At 38.8% G+C, this 25,132-nt stretch overlaps 2 protein-coding genes across 3 annotated transcripts in view; one reads left to right on the top strand and one right to left on the bottom strand.

Annotated features, from left to right (window-relative positions):
* Positions 1 to 6,921, top strand: part of LOC134541112 (2-iminobutanoate/2-iminopropanoate deaminase) — a 48,237-nt gene extending 41,316 nt beyond the window's left edge. For both annotated transcript variants that reach the window (XM_063384286.1, XM_063384294.1), the window contains exons 4-5: positions 5,440 to 5,495; positions 6,706 to 6,921. In XM_063384286.1, the coding sequence (XP_063240356.1) occupies positions 5,440 to 5,495; positions 6,706 to 6,774 (125 nt within the window). In that variant the 3' untranslated portion in view covers positions 6,775 to 6,921. The remainder of the gene's footprint in view (positions 1 to 5,439; positions 5,496 to 6,705) is intronic.
* An 812-nt stretch (positions 6,922 to 7,733) lies between these two features.
* The window catches only part of LOC134541042 (uncharacterized), a 65,321-nt gene continuing 47,922 nt past the window's right edge, over positions 7,734 to 25,132 (bottom strand). The window contains exon 3 of the mRNA XM_063384183.1: positions 7,734 to 8,841. Coding sequence (XP_063240253.1) covers positions 8,168 to 8,841 — 674 coding nt within the window. The 3' untranslated portion in view covers positions 7,734 to 8,167. The remainder of the gene's footprint in view (positions 8,842 to 25,132) is intronic.

The following is a 25,132-nucleotide window of genomic DNA, read 5'->3' as shown; positions in this document are numbered from 1 at the left end:
CAGGTGCCCGGACTGCCGCACAAAAGGGAACGCGAAGAGTCCGTGCGGGGTGGGGGTATCAGGATGGTTGCCCGAAGCGGAGAGCGTGAAGAGGGGTGGCGAGGTGGGGGCAGGCGCCCGGACAGCCGCACAAAGAGGAGGCGAAAACGGTCCGCGCGGGGTGGGGGTGGTGACGTCGCTCCGTTGCTCGCCTCGCCGTGATGACGTGCGGGGGTGGGGGTGGTTGGAGTGTCCTTTGTCCGCTCGCCTCGTCGCGGCGGTCTGTCTGGCCTTCGACCCTTCCTGTGTCCAAAATGGCCGTTTCGTGTCTCCGCTGTCGCCTGTTGGTGAATTTATCTCGAAAATGTCCAGAAGGGGGGGGGGAAAAAAATTTTCACGTTATTTTCTGCCCCACGCAACGGGCGCCAAATGCCGTCGTCCGGGGTCTCGGGCTCGAGTCCCGGTGTGGCTCCTAGTGGGAAAAGGCGGTTCTTGATCTGTGTTGTCCGGGTGGGCGCCAGACTAGCTCGTTTCTAGTCGTGAATTTGGGGTCGTGGATGTATGTGCCCCTGCGTGGCCCACTAGGGCCGGCGGCGGTGTTGCGTGAGATGATTTTAAATAAGAGGCGTGGAGTTGAGGTGGTGGTGTCGTACCTTTTATTCATAGGAACGAGTCGTACACAATACAACACTCTACAGAGGTCCCCGGGGGGGGTTTACTCGTTATTCCGTGGCGCCGTATTGTTTGTGTTCCGCGTTACGTGGCCTCGGACGCTGTTACGTCTCAGACGTCTCACTGGGTACGCAGGTAACGTAATTTCGTAACACAAAGGCAGGACACAAAATACGCTGAATTAAGGGGGCGCGCACAGGTTACGTGGCACTCGTTACTCGGGTAACGTAAGTTAGCAATACAAAGTACGGGATACAAAAATACACTGAATTAAGGGGGTGTGCACAAGTTACGTGGCACTCGTTACTCGGGTAACGTAAGTTAGCAATACAAATTACGGGATACAAAAATACACTGGATTAAGGGGGCGCGCACAAGTTACGTGGCACTCGTTACTCGGGTAACGTAAGTTAGCAATGCAAAATACGGGATACAAAAATACACTGAATTAAGGGGGCGGGTGATTGGAGACGGCCAATCCCGTATGCAAATGTCTCGGCGCGGGTGTTGTGCCCACTGTGGTGAAACACGCACCGCAATTAAGTTTGTCCAAGTTCCCTTGCGGGTTTGTGGTCAGCGCCGTGCGCGTGACCTTAAATAAAGTTCTGTAAGTTGCGGGAGACGGCCTGTGCCGTATACTGAAGAACAGCCCCGCTGACCAAGTGTGGTGCGGGGTGTCTTTAAATTGATGCGGCCGGATTAGGTCCTAGACCGAAAAAAGGGACCGGGTACTCACGGAGAGGTTAAGTAATAAAAGGGGTTCTGTTAATTAGTGACTATATTTACCGGACGTTACTTTCGCTGTAGACAAAGGATGTTGCCTCTCCGTGGGACGTAGGTCCGCCCCGGTCCGTGAGCTGCGCTGAACTGCCGAACTGGCATGGCGTCCGAGGGAGGCTCGGCCTCTCTCGCGCCAGGCGTGACCTCATTACGCTAGACTCCAAACGGGTGTGTCTAGAAGAGATTTTATTGTCGCTAAAATCCTAATTTAATGTTTCAGGAGGAATGGGTACGGTTCTTCTCTTGTCTACTCAGGTTTCCGCTGTTTTGCCTTTAATTGCTGTTCGGCTCGCCTGACTCGGGTGGGCCATGGCCAGGGGTGTGTTCCGTTAGCGGGAGCGTATACTGGCGGGTGCAGGTCGGGCTCTGGGGTGGTCGTCGGCCAGACGACGTCAGTAACACAGATTTTACGTATTAATGTAGCTGACACACAAGTTTTTATTTGAGCTAATATGCACTTTATTTTATAGAACCACTACTTTCAAGATTGATTAAAAATGGTTGGATGCCACTTGGTGATAATTGTACATAATGTTATCACAAGGTAGAGCAGTTTGTGAAGCCAATTTTATTTTTATTTAAAATAAACATTCATTGATATAAATCAAGCATATATGTTAAGCTACAAAATAGTTGTATATTCATTTATTTATATCTGTATATTTATGCTGTAATATTTGTGTCTTACCAACACATACGGCCTAGGTTTGCGCTCATCCAATGTGATTTCCTCTTAAAATCCATCCTAGAAATAGGTTTTGATGTCGTACCTGCTATGGTCACTAAGCCCGGTCCCCAGCCCGTTAATATGGGGTCCCTGCTGGCGCCACACATCCTCGCATTGCGCAGGGCCCGTGGACGATGGTAGGGAGGACCCAGCGAATCTCCTCCTCCCCTTCCCATAAGAATATATATATAATTTTAATATGAAAAGGGAAGTGTACTGCAAGGATGTGTGTGCCACCTTCAGGGCATTATAGTAAATCAACTCTCATTATTTGTGGGTACCACCTTCAACACTGTATGATGGGGGAAGTTTAAGTTGACGTCAACCGGGCCTACACCCCAGAAGCCTGGTCAGCCTCCGCCACCTTTCCCCTCACCCCGTCCCACTTCCCGTACTGGCAGCCGCTCCATCTTGAGTACGTAGTCAGATGGTTGTGTTTGAATAGCGCGCCACGGACATCAAGAGGACGCTGTAGCAGCAGTGCACCACACCCCTTTAACTAGAGATAAACATTGTAACTCTTTTTTGCTTATTTTTCCCCAAGTGGTGTGTAATGGCAGATCGGCCAAGAGTGTTTTATGTACTTTAAGTAATTAATATTTAGTTAAGGCATAAACAACGAAAATACGTACCGAACATGCACGAGACGAACGGAAGTCCGCCGAAGCCGGACAATTTATCATTAATTATAAATTGTTGTAATTTTAGTTAATAGTTTTTATCATGCATTAGGTGTAATATAATTATTAAGATTGTTTCATGTTTTACCTGTAGCTTCCTGTGGCACGTAATCGTAAATAGATATAACGGTAATTGGTTCGGCGTGAAGACGCCATGTTAGGCTAGCAGAGCCCTGAGCTCACCCCAGTCCTTCGCCAGCACCGACCGAGAGCAGATGCATCAGCACCCCGAGGACCTCACCGCTTGCCTGCACTGCTAAGTAATTCTGTTAAATCTTAATCATCTTAGATCTTTCGTTCGTAATGCCTCGGGGCTTCTCTCGGTCGGGGGGGGGGGGGGGGGGGGGGCTGTTTAAATAATTGTATGAGTGACCTCTATGGTTCTTTTTATGCTAATTACCTAATTGTAGAGTGTGACTATGTGGTCAGGTCATACCACGTGAACAGATTCGTGCCACAGGCGTTGTGTGATATAATCAAAGGTGTAGGCGAAGTAGCAACTAATAAACCAGGGCATACGATTTTATTTGTACCTATTTGTTTATTTCAACATCCTGAGTGTGACGGCATGTGGGACGCCGTAAGAGCCCACTGCGTAGGTGAAGAGCGTACCCGACACTGAGAGCTTACCAGTGGCGAGTACTAGGATTGGCTTTAGGGGGGTTAAAATCACGCCTCACATGGGTGATGTCACGGCCCTGAAAAAGAGTCTCTCCCGGGTCTGTGCCCCTTGCACGGTGCCGCCCACAAATTAATCTCAGTACATGTATCGACGCGAACCCCCGCTTAGCATAAAGACAGTTAGGCCGCAGCCATGTCAAAGTATGTAATATTAAGTGGAATAGTCCAAGCAAGTGATGAACAATCTTCCGTTTGACTCTAGCAGCCAATAATTATTCATAACATAAATAATTACGTAAATCATAAAACCTGTTAAATTAAAGTTCATTACAAAGGTGTGCTGTAAGACTCTTAGTGTTAGCCCCTTCCCCGTCTTCAGCAGTCTGCATCCAGCCGCGGTCTGAAGCCCACGCGGTTCATGTCGCGGGAGAGCCTTCAGTGTTTCCACTTTGATCGAGTCGTTCTGTTCCGTCAGTAATTAAATGGGAGCCTTGATCTATGCTAACCATCGTGGGTCTATACCATTTCACAATAAGAGATCAACCTTGTCCGGTTACAGCTCAATCGCCAGGTGACCCTCCCTTGTGCTGTTTGCTTATGTACGGCACTGGCCAACTTCCATCCGAGATCTGCGGGTAATTGTGTTGCGCACACACCTACTGACGGCACTATCATTCAATACAGCTATTGGTGTGTAGAACTCACTCCACGGGACTGACCAGTTAATGGTATCTCGCACACTGTGCGTAGGATGCATGGTTAAAGAGACTGCCGCAGAATCAGGTCATAAGTTTTTACAGTACATCGTTTTATAGTGTGTGATGTGCCAGCCGGCTGTGTAACGTCCCAACAAACGCATGTGATTAAAGTTTATTGACCAAACAGTTTAAATTTATGTAGTGTTTTCACCTGTCCACGCTAGTTAGTCATCAGCATCTTAAGCTGAGCAGGGGAGTGCTGCAATAATAGTTATAATAGGTCCCAAACTATTGCAGCCTCGAACTCGGTGTACCACACGGGGCTGACGACCCACCCCTCTCTCGTGTTTAGCTCTGGAGACTAGCCTGGTGCTCTTCGCGGAAATTTGCATCCGCCACACAGTTCATCCCAAGGTTTTGGACATAGGACCGCGAGTGATGGCAGTTTGTTTTATCTTGCTATGTAATTTAGATTATCCCGTTTAAAAACTGCATTAAATCTGTAATATAAACAGTCAAAAGACAACTAAAACTTGTAATGAACGTATACGACTACAATAATAAGACCCATGCGTAGTTCTTGTTCCATAGCATTTAATTATTTTTAATTTACAGCACATAGTGATGAGTTAAATTCCATGTATTGTATTAAATTACGTACCCGAAATAAATGTAGCCGGTTCAATAACTGACCTACAAATTGGTTACAAACATTAGGTCGAAGAAGGGTTAGCTAATTTCTAAGCACATTAAACCTCGTACTTACACATCACATTAAAATGAAACTTATTTAACATTATTTTTCACTCATTCCATCTTTATGTATTACGTATAAAAACTGTAAAATTGCAAAAACCTACATTTTTTGGAGATTTACTAGCAACTTACTACTCTCTCACATAAGAACCAATGCTTTTACAGCTTCGTTTTTTCCACCAAACTGTGGAAAGTGGAAAGAGCATTCTCTCTCTGGCACGAATTATAGTTCTCCAGTCTGCCGTTGACAGCAATAAATAGCACTGAAAGCAGGGCTATAAGCAGTCTATATATCTCTAGGTCGTTGGTTTTTACTCATTTTATGGGCCAGCGGAATTAGAACAAAGATTAAACACTTGGAGAATATGAACAAGGATTTTGTGTGAAATACATATATAATTCTATCATTTGTGTTGAGTGTACCTGTATACCTACTTTGGCTAAAGTAAATGAAGCAAAAGCTAATTCGGAAACAATAAAATATGTTTTGGTGTAATTATATTTGATTTATTTTTTTATTTTTTAGATTTTAAGGAACCTTACCCAGCTCGTGTTGCATACCAAGTTGGAAAGCTACCTCTGGTTAGTATCTCATGTGTTGATTTATTAAAAGCATATCTGTTTCAAATTATAACCGTTTTTTCTAACAGAATGTTTGACTGTAAATTTACCATGAAAGTTTGTTGATTTTGATTTTAATTTGCATGCAACTCTGTAAGCATTTCAGTCAAAATACATATAAATGTTGTCATGTTCATGTGGGGAAAGTGGTGGGTAGAGACTTGTTGATTTGCTGTGCTTGCTTGTCCACTCTAGATGTTACATAAACTAATTTTATATGATGTTAAAAAATCGAGCTAATATTCTTCTTTTTTCTTGTAGGTATAGGTACTCATTGAAAATTGTGGTAAATATCACAACTTAAATAACAGTTTTTTACATTACATTACATTATTTATATTATATATATAATACAAATAATGTATGTACAAATCTACAAATAATGTAATGTAAAAAAACTGTTTTGTGTGTATATATATATATATATATATATATATATATATATATATATATATATATATATATATATATATATAGAGAGAGAGAGAGAGAGAGAGAGAGAGAGAGAGAGAGAGAGAGAGAGAGAGAGAGATAGATAGTTGTTTATGTTAAACATTTCATTACAAGGCCCAGCTTGTCAAGTGAATATTGATAGTGGTGGTTTACGAACCAACCAGTTTGAATGAAGTCTGCAATAAAGAATAAATCGGTTGAATTGTGGCTCTAGTCCTCAAGTAGCTAGAGGACTTAATGCCTCCTGGGTTCAATACACAGCTGGTTCAGGAATTACAAATAAAGTCCTTCTCAAGCCTCGAGACTTTGTTGTGTTATCCACTCACCTTTGTACTGCAGAAATTGATATGAAACAACAATAACATGGAAAATCAAGTTTGTTCTTGCAATGCAGCTTTTGTCTCTTTGCAGTGATGACTGAAATTTATGAAAAGAATGTTCCAAGTCACGTACTGCTTCAAGGCTAGAATTTTTTATTTATTTTGTAGTGTATATTTATGTTAAATACTTAAATTCATGTGTTAAACTTTTCTTTCATTATAAGTTATATAATAGCTTCCAAAAAAGTCTTTCTAGAGCCGCCCTTTTTTCAAGTAAGCATCCTACATTTTACATTTAACTTGTTAAGTGAGGTCATTGTGATGTACCTCGTAGACACAATTGTTTTTGGATCATAATGGTTAAGTTTTGAATGATGCTGTGTTCCTTGTTTATTTAGGATGCTGAAATTGAGATTGATGCAGTGGCTGTAACTGGGGAGTTGGAGACAACATACGTAAATGTTTGACCACTTCATGCGTCAGATTGGGCGTTACTAATACGTTCCAAGAGATGTTATTGTTTTATTTACGATTTCATGCTGGGCAATATATATTTTTTTTAAATTCCATTAGAATGTAATGTAAGACAATGAAATAAATATGTTTGCACTTTATTTGTTTTCTTTTGTGTGCATTAAAGTTAAGCATGCTTGTGAATTTTTTTTTGGATATTAGAACTTTTGAAAACCACTCGGGGGGGAACATGATTGCTTGCTGTAACTGTTTACGATTTAACCAACATCAATGTCTGGTTCTCATTCAAGGTAACAGCAAATTAGGAAAATAGTTTCGCAGTAAATTATCTTCAAATAAAATTTATGATTATAATTTGTTACCTTTAATGTTATTTCTTAATATTTTTGCAGATGCACAATAAAAAATGTTTTTGGAGGTGGAGAAGCATTGAGCAAATGTCGGCTTAAAAAAGCTTATGAGCTATAACTTTTTTCATGATATAAAACTGTTCCACATCTTTCATGACGAGTTCGTGAAATAACGTACTACATGCGTATCACTTGTATATGTTTTTTTAATCCATTTCCTACCCAAAAATTTGTGTCACATTGTTTTTTTCTCCTGTATTTTTCAAAGTGACAGTAGTACTTAAGGGGCCATGCACTTTCGGAGTTAAAGATGTGATTGGCTGCCAGTGCCTTCTGAGAGTATACTTTCAGTAGTAAACAGTATCTAGATGGCTGTGCTTTTGGGCATTATATTTGCAGTTGAGTGTTGTCTGAGAGTACCTCTACTTGTTATTTATACCATCTATTTGGACAGACACCATTGAGTAAATATCAAGAGTTCTGCCTACTATTGGGATAAAAAACTTGAAATTTTACTGTGGATCTTTAGTACTACAAACACGAAACTGCAAATTTTTGTATAAAATTTAAAAAATATGAAAATAAATTAAAATTCCTGTTCATATTGTTGATTATAAATGTGTGGTGCATTATTATTTTATTCTCAACATATTTACAGTGATTTATTCAAATATTTATTAAAAAATTGTAATCATTTGTTATAATTATCTTGGCATTCAGAAATTTTAATTGTTTAGGCATTTTGACCATGACTCAACTGATAAATAGATAACAACAAACAAAGTAGGCAGAAATATAACAAAGGAGCCAAAATACCAATATTTTGTTACAAATGTCAAAATGTTACACTTTTTGGCTTACAGCTCATGATATTAAAAATGGTGCTTTGCAGTTTTTTTTGAAAATGTGCTGGGCTCAATCCCCAAAATGTCATCACAGCTTTGTACATAATTTAATAAACATCACTTCTTCACTTGTAGAAAAATACAGTCTGATCCACTCCATTAAAAACCGACCACTTAACAGAAAATACAAGTCATGCACTCGGGCTGGTTTTGCCATCATCTGCTGCTGGACTTTCTCCAGCGTTATTTTCTTTTTCTGTGTCGCTCTTTACTTCTTCGGTCACTGCGTCACTCTCTACCGCTGTCTCCTCTGGTTCATCCACTACTGCCACACTCTCTGCAGCTGCATCGTCTGGTCGAGACTCCTGGGTTTCCGCTTCCGTGTCCGGAACAGTCCCCTCGGTTGTTTCGTTAGCCACTTGTTCACTTGTTTCTTCCTCTTTCGGTGCCTTTTCAGTTGCCTCCGTCACTTCCTCCACCACCACCACCTCCGTAGCTTCTTCGGTGACCATCTCCTCCGCCGGCTCCCCTGCTTCAGCATCAGGTGTCTTCTCACCAGGGAGGAGGTCCTCTAGCTTCTTCTCCGCCTGCTCCACGGCGCCCGTCACCTGCTCACCGGCTGTCTCCGCGGCCGAGCCAATCTTCTCCCTCGCTGCCTGCACTGCTGAGCCGATCTTCTCCTGCGCTGCGGCAGCCACCTCCTGCGCTTTCTCCTGCGCTGCGGTTACCGCTTCCCCTGCTTTCTCCTGCGCCACGGCCACAGCTTCCCCTGCTTTCTCCTGTGCAGCAGTTGCAGCTTCTGCTACTTTCTCCTTTGCTGCAGATGCAGCCTCACCAACTTTGTCCTTTGCCGCTGCTGCCTGTTCTGTGAACAGACAGTTCAAACACATGTTAAAGATTGATGCAGTGTCTTACATTGTTCAACTCTGCACGGAAAGAACGGCCAAGATAATTTTTTTCATGTACAGTTTTACTTTTACTAGGTTTATATGCCTCCTTAATATCCTTAAAAATTGGTTACTTTGTTTTTAATTGAATAAGGGCCCTTAAATGTCTTTAACTTTCACTGAGAATCCATAAAAACTTATTAATAAAGACTGATTGCAAGTAATGGATAAATTGGAGCTTTTTAGTGTTCTTTTGTTTCCAACATGACAATAAACAACATTTGCACTTGCACAGTGCAATTGGAGAATTTCAAACCTCATGATTAGAAGATATATATAAAAATCTTTTGAATTCATTTTGCATAATTTAATGACCTTTAAACTAAATGTTATTTTTTACTGTCTTACATTGTCATAAGTGAATGTAATTAGTAATCAAATTAAATGTTAGGGCTGCAAATTTTAGATATTTCCAGAGATTATTCTGGACAATAGGGGCTTATCTGTAAGGATTTAACTAACCAACAAAATTATTTTTTGTGCATGTAATATTCAACATTGTTGTTTTCTTGAGGGATTTTTTGATATACAAGTTTTCTACGCCTTGGGGGTGGTGAAGTAAAACCTCTATTTTTTTATTGCACAAGAGGGTATAAACCATGATTTAAGTAGTAAAGTCATTAGTGAAGGAAAAAGACAAAATGAATCAAGAGAATTGGGGAAGGAATTTGTTTGGGAACCATCCCAGAATTCACAAAGATTGATTTTCTGTAAATGCACCACTACGATAATTCGATGACTAGTTTGTGAACACTTTATGCTGATTTGCAGCTCATTAACAAGTAGTGCTAAGGGCTGGAATCAGACTGCTGACCTTTTCCTTATTATAGGTGTGTAACAAGGTTTGTAATTGATTGAAATGTAAAAAAAATGTTGAAAAAATGATCTTTATATCAGGGGCTCTACAACATATTGTCATCAGCTGGGTACTGCTGTGGACTACTTTCATTTTGTGTGTATGTATGTTATAACTATGTAGAGAGTGTCTTAATCCCATTGCTGTGCATTTAGTTAATGTCTGTTACCAACACAATAGAGGGGTACATTGTACCTTAGTGGAGAATTGTGCTTTGCACTTTGAATTAATCATCATTTCCATTGCAACTAAACACTTTTATAAATTACATTTTTTTGTAATGTGCAAAACTGTGTTTTTTATTTATGTAATTTAATGAATTAATTGAATATTTCATACTGAAATAGTGCACACTAAAATATTTGTGTGTGTGTATAGTTGGGATGCAATTTTTTTTTTTTAATGTGATTATTGGGTGGGATTGTTTACATTTATGAAACTGGTTTTTGCTTAATGCAATGTGTTTCTTTTTGCATTTTTTTCCCAATGGCTACCATATTTGGTGGATTTGGGCTGTAGTACTAAGCATTAAAGAAAATATTTTTTACTAAACAATTATAAGAAAATAAATATTGTGTTCCAGTTCAAGACATTTAAAATGGTTGTGAGATTATTCATTTTTTGCACTGGTAATGTTTTTATGAATTTTCATGCTGCATGTTGTGACGTGCAATAGTAGCTACATATCTGACATGGCTGTAATTCATTCAGCAGGCTAAGGTTATTAAATGAAACATGCAATCAAGTTGTCAGGCTAGAACATTTCCATACTCTATTTTTGTGGCAAAGCAATTTAGAAGCAAAGTGTTGCTTATTTCTACTGCACGAAGGTCTGGCAGGCCAGATTGTTCATTTGCATCTACACTGTTGCACCAGACTGGTGTCAGCTTTAGGTGCTTTGCACCGGTTGGCTGTATCCTTACACATGCTCACTACAGCCGTTAAAGCACAGAGACATTTATCATTTGTTCGTAGATCTCATGGGACACAGAGTCATAAGAGCTGTCCAGCCATAGAACTTAATTTTTTTCCTACCTAATTTTTATATTAGTTATTATCACTGTGGGACATTTATGTAAAATGATATTCTCAAGTTTGCTTATGTATGTGTGTGAGAGTTATGGAAAGAGAGAGTATGTACTTTGTGTGCTGTCATCATTGTGTTTACACTACCATAAAACATATACAGCATTTTGAGCTATTTCATGTTGCAAGTCTATTTTTTTTTCATTATTATTAAATTAAATTTATTAAATAAGGAGGACACAACTTTTACTTACTATGCAACTGAATTTTTATGTTAAAATTTCATATGTACTGCATTGACTTGAGAAATAAGATTAATGTTTACAGTTTAAGAATGTGAATGAATATTGTTCTTTTTAATTATGAGTAATTTTTCAAAATTTTAAATCATACATTTTATTAAAAAGAAACCAAATTAAATTTGGAGGCAATTGAAGGCTTGAAACTGCGAATCTGTTCATGCCTGTAACTGTGGCACACTTAGCCCCACATCTATTAACATTCTTGCGTTGAATGTGTCTATAAAGTAAACATTTAGACCACAAAGATTTTATCATTTTCACACGTTGAATGAACTTGGGTATTTACACCATGCTTTAACTAGCCAGCCATAGTTGTGGAAGGAAAACTAAATTATTTATTAGACATCCAAGATTTACTGAAATGAAACTATTGGTATGATATTATAAGTGATTGTGTGTATGATTGCGCGTCACAAACTCCAGCAGAACTCTTGCTGATTATATTAAAAACCGAGTTTTGCAAGACTTCAATGTCGATGACGTGACAGAGGACCCCCAGCTCCAACGACGCGTAAGGAAACAACACATCGCCCGGCGCGTCTTGACCGCCAGACATCGGGGACTCGCGGCGGTAACTCGTGACCCCCGCCGGGCCTGTGAGGTGTGTGCGTGTGTCGCTGTGACCTCGCTGTGGCGCGCTGTTGCGCCGACCGCCCGCGATATGCATCGGGCTGGGCTATATCGCGCCCGCTGCACACGCAGTTCCCCGCCGTGCGGCGAGGGCTGATTACTCCGTGGGATAGGCCATGGTCCGCCTCAGGGACGTAACTGCAGGAGGGCAGACAGACGGGGCTTGTGTCCCTGGCGTGGACATTTTTGCTATAGATATTTACTTGAATATCTAAATTTTATAAACAAAAAAGTTGGAGGGCATTGAAAGATACATACATGTAGGTATATCGTGAAATTAAATATATATATATATATATATATATATATATATATATATATATATATATATAATTTTCGCGCATTAACTGCGGTGTATTAAAAATGAGACATCTAATTTGAATCTCAAACATATTTTAATGTGGTGGCAATATGAGGTGTTGTCGGCAAATGTTTTGGTTTGGTTGATTTAAAAAATAAAAATAAGTCAAGAGGAGATGACAAAGCAACTCCAGTTAGGATTTAAAGGATTTATTCGCTTGAGTTCTTTTTAATTTCCAAAACTATATTTAAATATCACGTTACTACGTTCAGAATAAGTGGTAAGAATGTTGCTTTGGACGTGGTATTAGTTTCTTTTAAATTTATTACTAAACTATTTTTTGTTAATCGTCGGTCATGAAAGAATATACGCTAACTACGAAGTCTGGGAAAAACCAGCGACCTTTCTGTGGTATACAGCAGTGTCATGGATCGATTTCGCGGAGTTATTACGTCAAAAACGAAAAGTCGTTCGAGAGGATTGACGTTTCCACTGCCCGCCTCTCACGACGACCGCCGCTTGGGCCGATGTTGCAGCGACGTGATTGGCTGTGCGCGCGAACCAGCAGCACGCTAACATCGCCCTTCGTGGGTGGTCGATACGCCCGGCCGTCGGCAGAGAATGCCACTGTCATTGCCGTCACTTGACGACACTGCGGTCGTGTTCCGATTATTGCACGAAGGCACTAACATGCGAACACGCGAAACTCGTCCCTTTATTAAGTGCCAATCATGCTCGTCGGGTAACGGAACTGTTAACGTTCACTATTAACATTAACGTTCACTGCCGTGTTCTATATAAAACAGTATATGCACATCACACTATATAATTATTTCAGCAATATGAAACTATGAAGAAGTAATACCTGTACGATAAACTGTGACGGTGGATAATAAACTCGTAACATTGACTTATTTGAGTCGTTTGAGCTCCAGAGGTCGCTTGGCCGGAAGAAGAATGACTTTGCATAGGTGTTTCTACTTTGGGTGCAAAAATTCGCCAGTTGTGCGTAATGCGTGACGTTGAGTACGGAATTCAGCCATGGCAGGGCCAGAAAAACCGTTAGGTGCAGCGGCTGTGGTAATAAAAAAAAACTAATACTGCTGAGAGTTAAATATGACAACGTGTAAAATGTAACCAGATGGGCAATGTTAACAGCTCAAACATACTTAATTTAATTTTATCACATTTATATTTATTTTGCAAAAAAGGTAGCATATGTATGGTCTTGCAAGACTGTTTTGTGCATCGTTTGAGTAATAGGAAGAAGAAATAATTTAATGAGATCATAAAAGAGCATTGACGGAATGAATGGGTGAGGGGGAGTAAACCCACCGGCCGCTTCCATCGGGAAGCGTACCCGGATCGCCTCGGCGGAAGGCCTCTCGGCAACTCGAAGCACTATCCTCCAGCAGTGGCGGTTACAGAAGCGTGGGGGAGGGGGGGGGGAGTTTAATATTTCTCGGAGCTTCGACCTTCCCTCCTAGTCTCGCCCAGAATGGACGAGGCGTCCGCTATCGACTCGGCGGTCCGCGAAATTCGCCCCGCAACGCCCACTTTAGCCGGCTGTGCAACAACGCCAGCACACCAGCACGCTGTGTTGCACGGTTATAGCAACTGGTTCCGTATACGGGTTCTATTCCCGGAGCTCGCCCCGAGGAGCCGAGCGCGGACATCCACCGACAGCCGGCAGATACCGCTGACTAGCAGCACGGGGCGGGACTCGGCCTTCAGTGCTGGGAGGGGTGGTTGGCCCCATAATTTAAGAAAACAAAACAATACTTGAAGTGCTATTTTAAGGGCGTATGTCCTATTCAGGTCATTATTTTACTTTGACGCTTAACACGGTTAAACTTGTAAACTTTTTTTAGTGGCCGAACGTCAACAAAATTAATTATATATAGGCCTATATTGCATACGTTTTGCATAATTATTTGGACATTTTGAATTTTTGACACATTTGTGCAGTATGGATAAAGAAAACCAAATGGTATAAATAACTTAAAAAGTTTTGATGAGTATAAAGGTAGTACTGTTAGCTACTGCGTGGCATAGTTTAAAAAAATGTCATATATATATTTAATTTTATTTGACCTTTTAAAATCATACAAAAATTAAAAACTAATTAAACCTTATCACATAGCTGCCAGTATAATTAACTTTAAACCTTAAAGGTTCCATGTTTATATTCTATTTCATTCTACTTATTCATACAGTCCAAAAAAAAGTTATAAATGCAACTTTTCTAGCTAATTATGTGAAAATAATACGATATGTGTATTTCATTTTTGTGAAATTTTAACCACTCAAAAAGTCTGCAAGTAGGTATAACCATGTGGAACATAAATTTAAAACAATTACTTGGAACGTAAAACATACACCCATTACGCATTGCACATAGTATAGTAGTACTGAAATAAATGTATAATTAGCATTTTGACACATAGACTATTTTTTTTGGAAAATTTGTGGGGAGGGGGGCAGCGGTGTGAGTGGGTTCATCTAGACCTCAAGCGTTCCTCGCGTACTATTAGATGCTTTCCTTCCAGATATTCATAGAAATCGACATATTATTCTCGCGGCCATTGTCAGATAGACTATCTTTCTGAGATTCAGCCGCGTCGAAGTGGTGGATTGTACCTATGTTTCGCCCTGCATTGCAGGAAGCATCTTCAGGGCTGAGAAAAAACTGCTACAGTGCAGAGCGAAACGTCGGTATACAATCTACCACTTCGACGCAGCGCAACCTCGAAATTCAAACTAGATTATATTATAATCCTGACAGAAGTCAAAATTATTTTTAAATAGTGTTTAAGTATTAAAAATAAGATAAAAAAAAGAAGGCGGCCGACTGTTTGAATAAAAATCTATTGATGACAAAATTTCGATCCATAATTCCGTATTAAAGTAAGCGAGCTTCAATTTTGTTACAGATCCTGCTAAATATCTGTAAAACAAGAAACGAGGTAGCCACTGAGTTTAGGTAACCAGACAACTCGTCTCGTAGCCAGAGATTGCTGTAGCTTTCTCGGAGTGCTCTTCCTTTTTTTTCTGTCACCCTCGTATTCCTTCGATGATCCATCCTATGGTCTCCGGGGATAAGCGCGTGTGGGTCCTACCTCAAGTCCTCGAAAGCCATAGACAGTGATAGCCAAGTTCACAATAGTTATTCTATATCACACACCCAAGTTTATCCCTTGATCTGATGGCATGATCCTGAATATATTTCTCCTGTGGTTTTTTATTTATTTATTACATTTAAATATCCTGGACGTAGCATAAACTCGAACATCAGGATACAAATTAATTTTGTCATTAGTCTTGTGGAAATTTTTTCTTTTGAGTCTTTCGCAGTAGGGGTTTTCACACCACCTGACATGAGGTATCAAAATCACTCACTTGTTGCTGTTTCTGTTTCCAAATTGTGCCGTTTCGCACTTGCGAGCGAAACTCTCCTCCACGTAAGCAACTTCTTTTCTTAACATATAACTAGAAGGTGTGTGTAGGACTATTAACTTCGTTAACTAAAAATTTCTTAACTCAAATCTCAATTTATTAATAAATATAACAATGGCAACAATGATAACAAAACCGCATTAAACGCCATGTTATACAACAACAAATCTCAATACAGTAACACAGTTCTTTAACATAATATGTACAATTCATTAACACATATTACACAACCCTTCAAATTTTAAGATCATCAAGTTTTTGTTATGTTCAGGGGATCTTTCGATGTATTAAATTATAACAGCAAACATCATGTACCACAGGATCAATGTATGGAGGATCATGCCAACAGGATAAGGGATGAACTTGGATAGGTACGTGATACGGAACTTTTACCGCACACGAAGATGGCTAGCATTCGATATTTGTTCGTTGGAAGTTTCTTTAGGCAGGCTGTACAATTGGCAATCACTGCCCTAGAGGAACACTCACCTTACGATGGTCATTTATAATTTTATTTGTTATTCCATGCCGAGACAGGCGCGGCGGCATTACGGCGTAGCGGCGGCTACTCACGGGCGGTCGCCGGCTGGGGGCGAGGTGCGGGTCGCCGGGACCGGAGATAAAGGCGTCGCCGCCCGCGACCCTGTTCGTGCGCGAGATAGCGAACCTTCTCTCCCCCCCCCCTCCCATACACCAGGCGGGGGTTGTTATTATTCATGGGCGGCGACCCTGCTGCGACGCACGCGGTGCCCCGGGTCAAGGCCTTCCACCTCCGCTCGGTCGACGTCATCGTCGCGCTACCCGCTGGTTTGTTCGGCCGGTCGGCGCTGGGAGCCGAGAGTGTCACGAAAACACACTCCGTCATACGAACATTTTAATTATTTATTATTGGTTTAATGGGCTTATTTCATGTGGTTACACTTAACCACTTACACGTTCAGATACAAGGTATTAGTAAATCTATATAAATAACATTGTAAATGTTCGTTCGTTCAAAATTTTAAACCTCAGAAAGTTATTCTTAAATTATGACAAACGTTGAATTCGAATACGCGAGTGATTTATATACCTATGTTACACCTGTGATAGGTAAAAATGTAGATAAAAATATCGATAAGGGAAAAAAAGACTTTAAATATTTTCATTGCTATATAGTGGTTTAAATACACCTATATATATATATATATATATATATATATATATATATAGAGAGAGAGAGAGAGAGAGAGAGAGAGGGAGATATACAGATACTTATATATATACACACACAGTAGAACTCCGATTATCTGTGACCCGATTAATCAGGCATTCAGTACCGGGTTCTCAATTAAAAATTAAACATTTATTTGGGAGGAGGGGGGAGAACCAATCCCGCGAAGTGTTATTCATTAAGGAAGGGACAATAAAGGAGTAAAATAAAAACTACGTATTATTAGTAGAAACGAACGGACAAATAAACGGACTAGAATTGCCAGTGAGAAGAAATACTGGTCTGTGTTAAGCTGGACTACAAGTACGCAACAACTGCTCTTCGTGGAACTCTGCACTCACACTCATTCATACATATTTCTAAAAATTAATAATTAGTGTCAGTAATACTTGTACATATGTTTTGTATAAATTACTTACGAAATTTTGCTGTATTGCATGACCTAAATATATTTGAATTCGATTATCCGTGATTTTCACTTATCTGTGCTGACCTCCCCCCCAACCCCAATTACCCCGGTTATTTAAAATCGATAGAGATAGAAAGACACACACACACACACACACATATATATATATATAGATATATATGTGTGTGTGTGTGTATATACATACAGAGAGATGTATATGTATATACATATATATATATATATATATATATATATAGAGAGAGAGAGAGAGAGATGCTTTGTATAGCTATGTGTACCTACTTCAAACAAATTACAAAATAAAATAAAAATGATTCAGGCATTGCGACCCATGCCGGGCATTAGCTAGTTGATAATAAAACCAAACAAATATAACTAAGATAATGTAATAAAAACTATAGCCAAGTAAATTAAAAAAATTATAAATTCTGCAATACAATACGAACTAAATAAACAAATTAAATACAAAAAAGCTATAAGATACTAAACATGATTTAACACACAAAATATTTAAAAAATGTAATTTAAAAAAATTTAAATATTTACAAACAACTTTAAAAAATCTACCTAATTCTATAATTTTAGTTACAATAAATATTACTCCTGACCAAACATTTTATAGCAACTAACCAAGATATAACTATTCTAAAAATCAAAATACATTTAATTATAATACTTCATACATATTCAAACACATTCATTCACGCGCATTCAGTAAGTACCCGTATACAATAATGCATTGTTAAACAGCAAAATGGAATTTTGACTCGCGTAGTTTTCTTCCTAACTGACGGGGCCCACGGTCTGAAGTGGTCAGGCCACTCGACTCACCCAGCGAGGTCGCAAGCCGGACACGTGGTGGACATTGCCTTGAGCAGTGGGTACTCCCGTTTCCTCCACCCATTCATTCCGTCAATGCTCCATTCTCATGTCATCTCCGCTTCGTCGTGCCTAATGACTTGGAGTTTGACGAGACGTTAAGGGCACTCATATGGTATGCTGAGCTTCAGAAGAAACCATGCCATTTAACAACTGCTCAACACAATTGAGTGGTGTCTGTTTATACGAAATGCATTTAAGAATATAATTAGGGTGGGTTAATAGTTATGTTTCCGGATTTCGTTTTTAAACTATATTTTAGAAAAGCGAAAATGGCTAAAACGCGTGTTTTTAGAATATTTTTTGGGCTTGAAATATCCAATAAAGATTCTTGAAAGCACTCAAGGGATTTGCATTACACCTTTATCTTCATTTCTTCGCCACATAAAGTTATGGTTATGCTTAAAGCTCGTGGTTGGCCTATGCGCGACGAGAAGACAGCGCGCCAGTTCAGAGGCAATGCCGCGCTAGAAGATGCGTCGCCCCTATCATCCCACTGCACCCACACCCTGCAGGTATGGCGGTCTACACTCGCCTGTGAGGGGCTGGTCGATGACTTGTTACCACGGCCAACGAGGGTCGCTGTGGGTGCTGTCAGTAGCAACTTCGCAGTCCGCGTCGTCTAACGCCTTCAGCGAGTTTTAAGTCCTTTTCTTTCAGTCCTACTCACAGGTATCACTCAGTTTGGTGACACCTATAATCACGCGAAAAAAAAGAATCCCATCATTTGTATATGTACAGGATGCGCTAAGCAGCGAATTGATAAACTGATATTTATTTACATTTGTAGCGCTATAATTATATGCTGTGTTCATTGCTTACTGTTAAGTCATTTTTAAAACAAAAATTGTCATCATTTTATTCTTCCAATGTAAAAAAACTATAGGTTAATTAATATTAGTTATTTTTATTATCATGATAAATATATTAATTTTTAATATAAAGTTGGGAAGTTATACCGGGAGCATCTCTCACTTCTACATCAACGCCCCTGACTACAAGGAGAAAGGTGGTGCAGTCGTAAGAATATGGACTCGTCTTTCGGATGACCAGGGCTCGAATTCCGGACTGACCATTCTCATTTCGAATTGAAGTATTTTTTTTTTTAGTTGGTATACGTCTTTAGGTGCGTTATGAAAAAAATGCACGATTTCTGCCATTAGCGCTGTCCTTGATTCTGTGTACTGTGGTACCAGATATACCCAAAGAGCCCAAACGTTTTAGACAACTTTATAATAAAATTAATTTTTTAAATTTAATTTAAAACTTTTATTTCATATATTAAAATTTGGAAATACATTTTCTTGTATTTTTTAAAGAGCATCATATTATAACATTCAATTCTTACTTGTCGGTAAACGTTACTAAAAGAACCCATCTTGGTTTCAATAGTTTATGTCATCAAATCTTTTTATATCACTTGATAATGAAAATGTTATATCTGTTTTCAATATCACATAATTTAATGTGATGCATTGTTATTAATAGTGACAAACTGAAACAAATAGTTTTCCCTGTGAAATAATAATTTGAATTTAGAATTGATATTTTTTTCTTACTTACATCTGTGATAGGCCTAATACTGTTATATGGTCTTATAAAACCAACAAATAGCAAAATAAAAAAGTTAAAACTTATTATAATACTATTGATGGTATACAAAATAATTTAAATTTTATCAAGCCTGGTAGTATGAATGTGGCCACAGTGAGACGGATTGTAGCGTGACTCGGGCTCGCCAATATGGCGCCGGCGCGGGGCCGCTATCAGCGCCATCTGGCCGCGGCGTTGCGCTGGTTCACTGACCGCAGCGAGCGATTATCTCTGTGATGGACGCCGAGTCGAGGGTCAGGTCGCGGGGTGAGGAGCCCGATCCATGACGTCCGTTTGTCTCGCTGCACACAGAGTGGGTCTGGATTCGGCTGCAGGTTGTTCACCAAAACAAATAAGCTGACATGTTGTAATAATACTTATGTTCAGAATTGACGCCGTTGAATTTGAAGCTAAACAACTTGTTTATTACAGGGTATCCATAAAAGAATGTCAAAGTTTCAATGGAATATTATAACAGTTTAATTCACACTATTTACAACAAATCATATATCAAATTGAAGGTAACTTGCCTAGTTTTTTTTTTTACAAATGTTAATTATATGCACTTTTAGTTATACGGTACATATACAACCTAAAGTCCAATTCTTCCCACTCTTTAGTTTTCAAGTCCGGAGTAATGGAAGCAATGGGTACACATCGTTTGCCCTACAGGCGTTTGCCCTAAACGTAGGGCAAATGCCTGTAGGGCAAACGACTGTAGGGTAAACTCCGGCAAGCACTTTTGTTTTGGATTAACGAAACCACACCAACTTTTAGGGCAGACGCCTGTAGGGCAGACGCCTGTAGGGTAAACGACTGTCGAAAAACTTATTTTAGGGCAAACGCCTTTAGGGCAAATGCCGGAGCTTGGTCCGAATGGGATTATCAAACATTTTGTGCCAACGCCTTTAGGGAAAATGCCTGTAGGGCAAACGCCTGTAGGGCAAACGCCTGTAGGGCAAACGCCTGTAGGGCAAACGCCTGTAGGGCAAATGCCTTTAGGGCTAACGCCTGTAGGGCAAATGACTTAGGGTAAACGAAGCTTAGGTTATTTTGGGTAATGTAGGTTTTTTCAATTATGTATCCATTCAAACAGTGTTCTCGTAGTTTATATTTCCTCCGCAGGTGGCAGTACCTAAATAAATGTTTTCCCTCTAAAAGCAAAGTTTACAAAACCGTCGCTAGATGGCACCTATGTAAGCCTATAAAAGATTTGGTGGGAATCCATGTGGTATGAACTTCCTAGATTCACCAACAGATGGTTCCCTGCACTAAGTTCAATGTTATCGAATATTTTTTCTGTAAAATATTTCGGAACATTAGATGATGTAAGGTCTTCGACCAAAAAAAGAAATCGTATAATAAAAAAACAGTATTGGCGATTTAACAAAAATATCGCTGGAAAAAGGTTCAATTTTTTTTCCGGGGCTTTGCTTATTTCAATTTCAACTGTCAGACGCGCATTACGCTATGATTACTTAAAATATTACGATCATATAGGTAAATAATGCGAATACTAGCTGTTAAACATTTTCTTAATTAGCATAATAGTACTAATGCGGTTAAACTCCTACACATTGTTCATACTATTTTATTCTGGAATGTATACACAACATACAGCTGAAGTACACAATGAAGAAGTATTCTAGTTCGTTTTGTTCTGGGTTTTACATAATTTGCATTTAGTTTGTAATGTTTGTGTTTGATCATTTTGACGTTCAGTTATAAGAGTTGGCCGATAATAATAATTGGTTGGCATGATTCTTAAAATAGGCTATATCTGTAATATAATATATATTTAAATACATTCATAATATTTCCCATATTTCCATAGTGGATTCCACTTATATTTCCAAAATAAAATAATGAAGATACGTAATGGTATTTCTTAATAATAATAATAATGTGACTTTAGCCCACCGCACACAGAACGACTTTCCTTGCGGGATTGTATGCATATTTGTTTGTTCCACAATATTCCTTCCTTCTTCCAAACTGACTTGCAGTGACGCGATGTAATGTTCACACTTACTTAATAGTTCATTTTCAGGAAGATCACACCCTTGTACAATAGTAACTTGCCCTGATGAGGATCCATAGTCAACATTTTGTTTAGTCGATTGGAGATCACGCCGTTTTAGTTTCAACCGACTATCTCCTTGGTAAGCCAGTTTACGCCGAGTTGTGCCATGTCGAATCTTTTTACGAATGACTTTCTTGTGTATTGAACCAGGGCTCCTACCTGACATTATTTTGAAAGTACTTTTCTCCCAAGCTAAACTATTCTTGAATCTTGTCCTGCCATGTAACATTTACGCTGAAAAGAGCCTCGCTGTGTCTGTGTGTAGGTAATTTATTATTTTGCGTCCATTAAATTTGGCAACGAGGCTCGTATAGAATTCTGTCGAATTACTGGTTTTGTTTTCTTTGAGATATCTGTCACAAAAAAAATGTCTTATTAAAAAATTAAAAACCTTTCGTTTGAACAAGATTGTTTTAGATATGAAGCGTCTGTGTGCATAATAGTGTCAAATCATATATCCCATAATTATAAATGAAAAATCCCCGATGGCAGCCAGTCGGAAAGGTAGATTTCGCCGTGCGGCCTACGAATATAAAAAAAACTTTCTGAAAAATTCCAGAAGTTTCAATAACTATGTAAAATCTTATGAATATTTCTAGAATATCGAATGTAACAATAAATTGCAAATTAATTGTTGGCTCAACAATATGTATGGGATATAAATCCAAAACAACAATACATTAGACATTCATATTTACCTCAATTAGAAATTCTGAAATTCATAGGACCTAGATAGGAGAAAAAATCGTGACATTTTCTGTAAGTCGCTCTGCGAAATCTACCTAAAAACGATCTCAGGAGAAAAAAAATTATAGTCACGTACAAACTTAATTTGTGGAGATGAACTGCGCTTGCACAACTAATACTATTTTTGATACATGATTGTTATGCTAACAGTTTTTGTTATGGTTTGCTGTCCTGTAAGCCCGCCCCGCACGACGCCCAATTTATGCTTTATATTCTATTATACTCATGGGTATAAAAGTGGGTATATAAATTTCATTAGCAGAAGTGAAGAAAGAATTCATTACTCAATACACACGATACCCAGAGTTCTAACAGAGAAAACAGCCAACATATTTGCCGACCAAGGCAAGCAAGTCGGGTTGGATAAACCTATTGCGTACATTTAACCAAATAATAAATATGTTAAAGTCGTAAGACTGTTTGTGGGCATGTGACAAATATGTAATTAACTAAATATAATTGCAACGGTTTATTTTGAAAATTATGTAATTCGGTGAATTATTTTTTAAAATCTTATTTTCTAATCTTCACTTGCAAAAAATATAGAGAAGTTGATTCAGTGTTCAAAAACAAGATCGAAGCAATTTTGAAACTAAATTGTTTTGAAAATATATTAACTAAAATTGCACTATTTTTGCTGATTCATTAGCATCTGAAACAGAGTTATATTTAATGATCTTTCTTTGTGTATTATACTTTTACGTAATTCATTATTGTACATTCCACGACATATCAAAATTGTTCCTAGTTTACACTCATACCTATGACATTCATTCAAATATTGTGGCAATATAGATGATATGATTAAATGCATTTTGAAATGTTGTACATTTCATTGGCTGTCACACATAAAATCAGTCTTTTATTATTCTTCACTTGTTCCCATAAAACTTATTAGGGGTTAAGCTATAGATGGTCTGGGCGAATTAGCAAAATATGCACACTCTCGATGGAAGTATTTTCACCGCACTCTACAAACATATTAATAAAACGACAGATTCAGTTGGGCACATGTTATATAAAAATTGAAAATAGGCATGAAGGTCTCGGAGGCTATTTTAACACTAACGTTTAAACACTGAAAATGTTTTTATAAATGCATATGTATAATCTTCTGCCTTAAATTATTTTAGGGTCATCGTTTTTAGGACGACTTTAAGTGAAAATTCCAGCAGGCAAGGATAATAAAATTTTGTAAGCTCCTTTTGTTAACGCTTGTTTTTATATATAGCAGCAATATTTAATTAAGTTATTCGTTCGCTAGTTAACCCCCCGCCCCCCACCTTGGAAAATATTACATCATCAACCTCTTTGTTAAAAATTATTTAAAAAATACAATCCAGTCACTGAGATTCATCTGTTGTAAGGTTCAATTACCAGCTGCATTCTTAGACTTCAACGTTGGGATAGCAAACCGTATGTGCTGCCATCTAATTTGTGAATTTTGTACTTTGTACTCATTTGGAGAATGGTTCCAACATTTGTCAACAGGGGCGACACACGTAAGGACATCTATCTTCGAAAAGGTTCGTAGGGCAAACGCCTGTAGGGCAAACGCCTTTAGGGCAAATGCCTTTAGGGCAAACGACTGTAGGGCAAACGCCGGCAAGCATTCATTTTCGGATTATTGAAAATTCGCAAACTTTTAGGGCAAACGCCTTTAGGGCAAATGCCGGTGCTTGGTCCGAATGGGATTATCAAACATCTTGTGCAAACGCCTTTAGGGCAAACGCCTGTAGGGCAAACGCCTAAAGGGCAAATGCCTGTAGGGCAAACGACTTTAGGACAAACGCCTTTAGGGCAAACGCTTTTAGGGCAAACGCCTGTTTGGAATGAGGAATGCGAGAATATGCTTCGAAAATGCGTTTAGGGCAAACGCCTGTAGGGCAAACGACGCACTCCCGGTATTATATAGTATCCGGCACGAATTCTGAAGCTTGGCATTTTCGTAACTGAACTTAATGTTTATTTATCTTTATTTACTTATTTTAAAGGAAATATGAAAATTATTGAGATTGAATGATCACGGACAGTTTTGACATCCGTTTAGGGAAATGTTTGTAAAATGATTAATACCACATTAGCTGCTCAGGACCAAGCTTTAAAATTCGTGCCGCCTTTTATATTTGATTACGTGTTTGTTTAACTGTCGTAAATTTTCATAAATAATACTATGCAACAAAAGGGAATCTGCTTTTATATGAAGGCATAATATTATAAATTAAGCTATTCTTCTTTTTAAATCGTAGTTTCATAAGTAAACAAGGTAGTTCACATTGCATTTAATTGTGAAATCAAAGTAAGATAATTAAAATTTCTGATGTAATAATTAAAAAAGCAAAGCATTTTACATTGTAAAAGAGCTAATACAATAGTCAATCATAATATTTTTTACGCTAGAAACAAAATAAACATACTTAAGAGGTTTTTAATGAAGCTTCTTTCGTGACTTGGCACTTGCAAACTGTGTTATGGCGTCATCTAAGTCAATGGTTCTGACTCTAGCACGTTCAATAGAGATTGTTGATAAGGAGCCTAACCGCTCTTGCGTCATTGTGCTTCTTAGATAGTTTTTGATGATTTTCAGTTTTGAAAATGACCTCTCGGCACTTGCAGTTGTAACAGGTATTGTCAAAAAAATTGAGCACGCATTGACCAGATCAGGAAAGCTGGAACTAACTTTTGCACGCACTATTATA

This window comes from Bacillus rossius, chromosome 1, assembly GCF_032445375.1.
Source record: "Bacillus rossius redtenbacheri isolate Brsri chromosome 1, Brsri_v3, whole genome shotgun sequence".
In the NCBI taxonomy this organism is placed as follows: Eukaryota; Metazoa; Arthropoda; class Insecta; order Phasmatodea; family Bacillidae; genus Bacillus; species Bacillus rossius.
The sequence above is the reverse complement of the archived record's forward strand: the minus strand, read 5'-3'. Positions and strand labels throughout refer to the sequence as shown.